Here is a 2,503-nt window from a genome sequence, read left to right on the forward strand (position 1 = left end):
TCTCACCCATATATCAGAATAGCAGAGTGAGTTAGGTCCCTTTTAATTTGTAACGAAAAGAATCGGTCCCGCTGTACGTATGACTTCATTGTAATACCTACATATAACTAAAACACTGTAACTATTCAACTATTGATTAGACAAATGAAGATAAATGAGATTAAGTGAGTGACACTGTAGCCATTGAATGGTTGACTCGTACGCATAGTAATTTCGAAAATGAATATTGTAACTACGAGTGCATAAGTTTGCCTGAAAGAGGTATCCGCAAACAAGTTGAAAAGTAATAGAATAATAATACAATCTCCAGTCATACAGGTACGGAAAATTTAAATTTCCCACGCTTAAGATCCAAGCATCATGTCAGTGTGGACCTCACATATCTTTTTATAATATATCATCATGGACAGAAGCATCTACAAAACATGTGGCTGGCAGTTCCAGCAAAAATTAAAAAAAAACAAAAATGAGGGTGTTGAATTGGCTACCAATCAAAATCATGAGGTAAATACTCTCAACTCTGATTATATATACATTGCCAGCAAGAGCTTTGAGCTCCTTGCTTTTCTTCTCAGTTAGCCATGGCACAGGTTCCATCAGAGAGGGATGAGTGCCCCCCTGAGCATGCCTCATTAGGGAGCCTGAAAGAGTTCATATCCAAACTACCAACAAGAGAAGGTTGGTCTGGGCCAATTGTCCTGTACAAGGACTACTGGTTTAGGCCTCAGCTGCTGGAGAACATCTTGCTTGCACAAAAGAATTACAACCCTCGCAGCGAAGATATTATCCTTGCGACGCAGCCCAAAAGCGGAACAACCTGGCTCAAGGCTCTGTCCTTCACCATCATAAACAGGTCTCACTACGGTTTCAGCGACCACCCTCTCCTGACTCGCCACCCTCAGCATGTCGTGCCGTTCATCGAGATCCCTCTCAAAGGTAAGCACATTAGCTACGTAGAATCACTTCCTTCTCCTAGGCTTCTCGCCACACACATGCCACTGTCTTTTATACCGGCGGTGTCGAATCAGCAAAGCTATCGTGTTGTGTATATATGTCGGGATCCCAAAGATGTGTTTGTATCAAGGTGGTACTTTGAAAACAAGATATTCGACGATGTCAAGCTAGACATGGGTAACACTTTCGACATGTTCTGCCAAGGGATCTCCCCTTATGGTCCATTTTGGAGTCACTTCCTTGAGTACTGGAAGGCAAGCATTGAAACACCAGAGAGAGTGATGTTCTTGAAGTATGAAGATTTGAAGTCAGACCCAGTCCAAGTTGTCAAGAAGCTTGCTCACTTCTTCAGTGTGCCATTTACCAGAGAGGAAGAAGCTGGTGGTGTTCTTGAACAAGTGGTGAAGTTATGTGACTTCGAGACACTGGCAAGCCTGAAAGTTAATCAGAATGGTGAGACTCGTCATGACAACAAGATTCAAATCGATAATTCTGTATTTTTTAGAAAAGGAACAGTAGGCGACTGGGTAAACCTCATGAGTGAAGAGATGGGGGCAAGGTTGGATCAGATCGTCCAAGATAAACTCCAGGGATCTGGTCTGACCTTCTGATGAATGGCCATGTTCAGCTAGCTGTTCAAACAGTCACTCCAATGTTAAACTGTTCTGCTATTCACATCGTGTTTGTCCATGCTGGCTGGCATGCGATATGTTTGTTGTGTTGTTGAATATTTGGGTTAATTGTTGGTTCATGTTGTAAGGAGCTGTCGTGTGTTGCAGTCTGAACAATGAAACCAAAATAGGATTTTTTTTTATTTTTTAAACATTTTTAATAAATAATTTTATTACGAAACCTCTAGGAAAAATATTTCACCGTATGAACCTTTTGGCCACGCCACTGATATTGGCCTGATAAGACTGCCACGCCATGCGACGCCGATCAAGTTGCGTGGCAGTGTTGTCTTGCCACGGCACCAATACTGGCGTGGCCGAGAGGTTTAGTTTTAGAAAAATTTTGCCCGGTGGTTTAGTAATAAAATTACTTGCTAAAAAAGTTTATTTAATAACAAAATTTCCCTAAATAGATGAAAGAGCAGGGAACAATAAAACTGTGTGGTGGTGAGTAATGCCTGAAAGCATCTAGGTCCCAATTCATTGTTTTGCTGATGAATAACAAAAAGGAAATAATCACCAAAACTAATCGTGTTTGCAAATGTGCAAACATTATGGTTCTGATGATTTGATACGCGCCGATGACATTTACCTTTACGGTGATGAAATGTAATCGAAAATCAAGAACCTTGTTTTACTGTTCTTGACGCGGTCAAGTAGTTGGATTAAATGAGAATAATTTCCATGTTCTCTGGATGCTTTCTTCTAGAACAGCGTTCCTGACGAAGGCATCGACCATAATAAAAGAAGTAGATATAGATAAATGGGGGCAGCCTGCTCACTGATGTAATGTTACAGGACAAGTTGATCCTCATCAGTCATGCAGTAACCGAAACAAAATAAGCTTTTCCTCTTCTGGGGGGCCTTCTAATGTCAAT

The 2,503-nt window shown here is 41.1% G+C and overlaps 1 protein-coding gene across 1 annotated transcript; it reads left to right on the forward strand.

Annotated features, from left to right (window-relative positions):
* The first annotated feature begins 569 nt into the window (after nucleotides 1–569).
* LOC102710617 (cytosolic sulfotransferase 17-like) lies at nucleotides 570–1,742 on the forward strand. Its single transcript, XM_015841109.1, has one exon. It carries the CDS (start codon nucleotides 582–584, stop codon nucleotides 1,563–1,565), a length of 984 nt encoding a protein of 327 aa, XP_015696595.1. The 5' UTR covers nucleotides 570–581; the 3' UTR covers nucleotides 1,566–1,742.
* Nucleotides 1,743–2,503: the final 761 nt, after the last annotated feature.

Source organism: Oryza brachyantha, chromosome 9 (assembly GCF_000231095.2).
Source record: "Oryza brachyantha chromosome 9, ObraRS2, whole genome shotgun sequence".
Classification (NCBI taxonomy): Eukaryota; Viridiplantae; Streptophyta; class Magnoliopsida; order Poales; family Poaceae; genus Oryza; species Oryza brachyantha.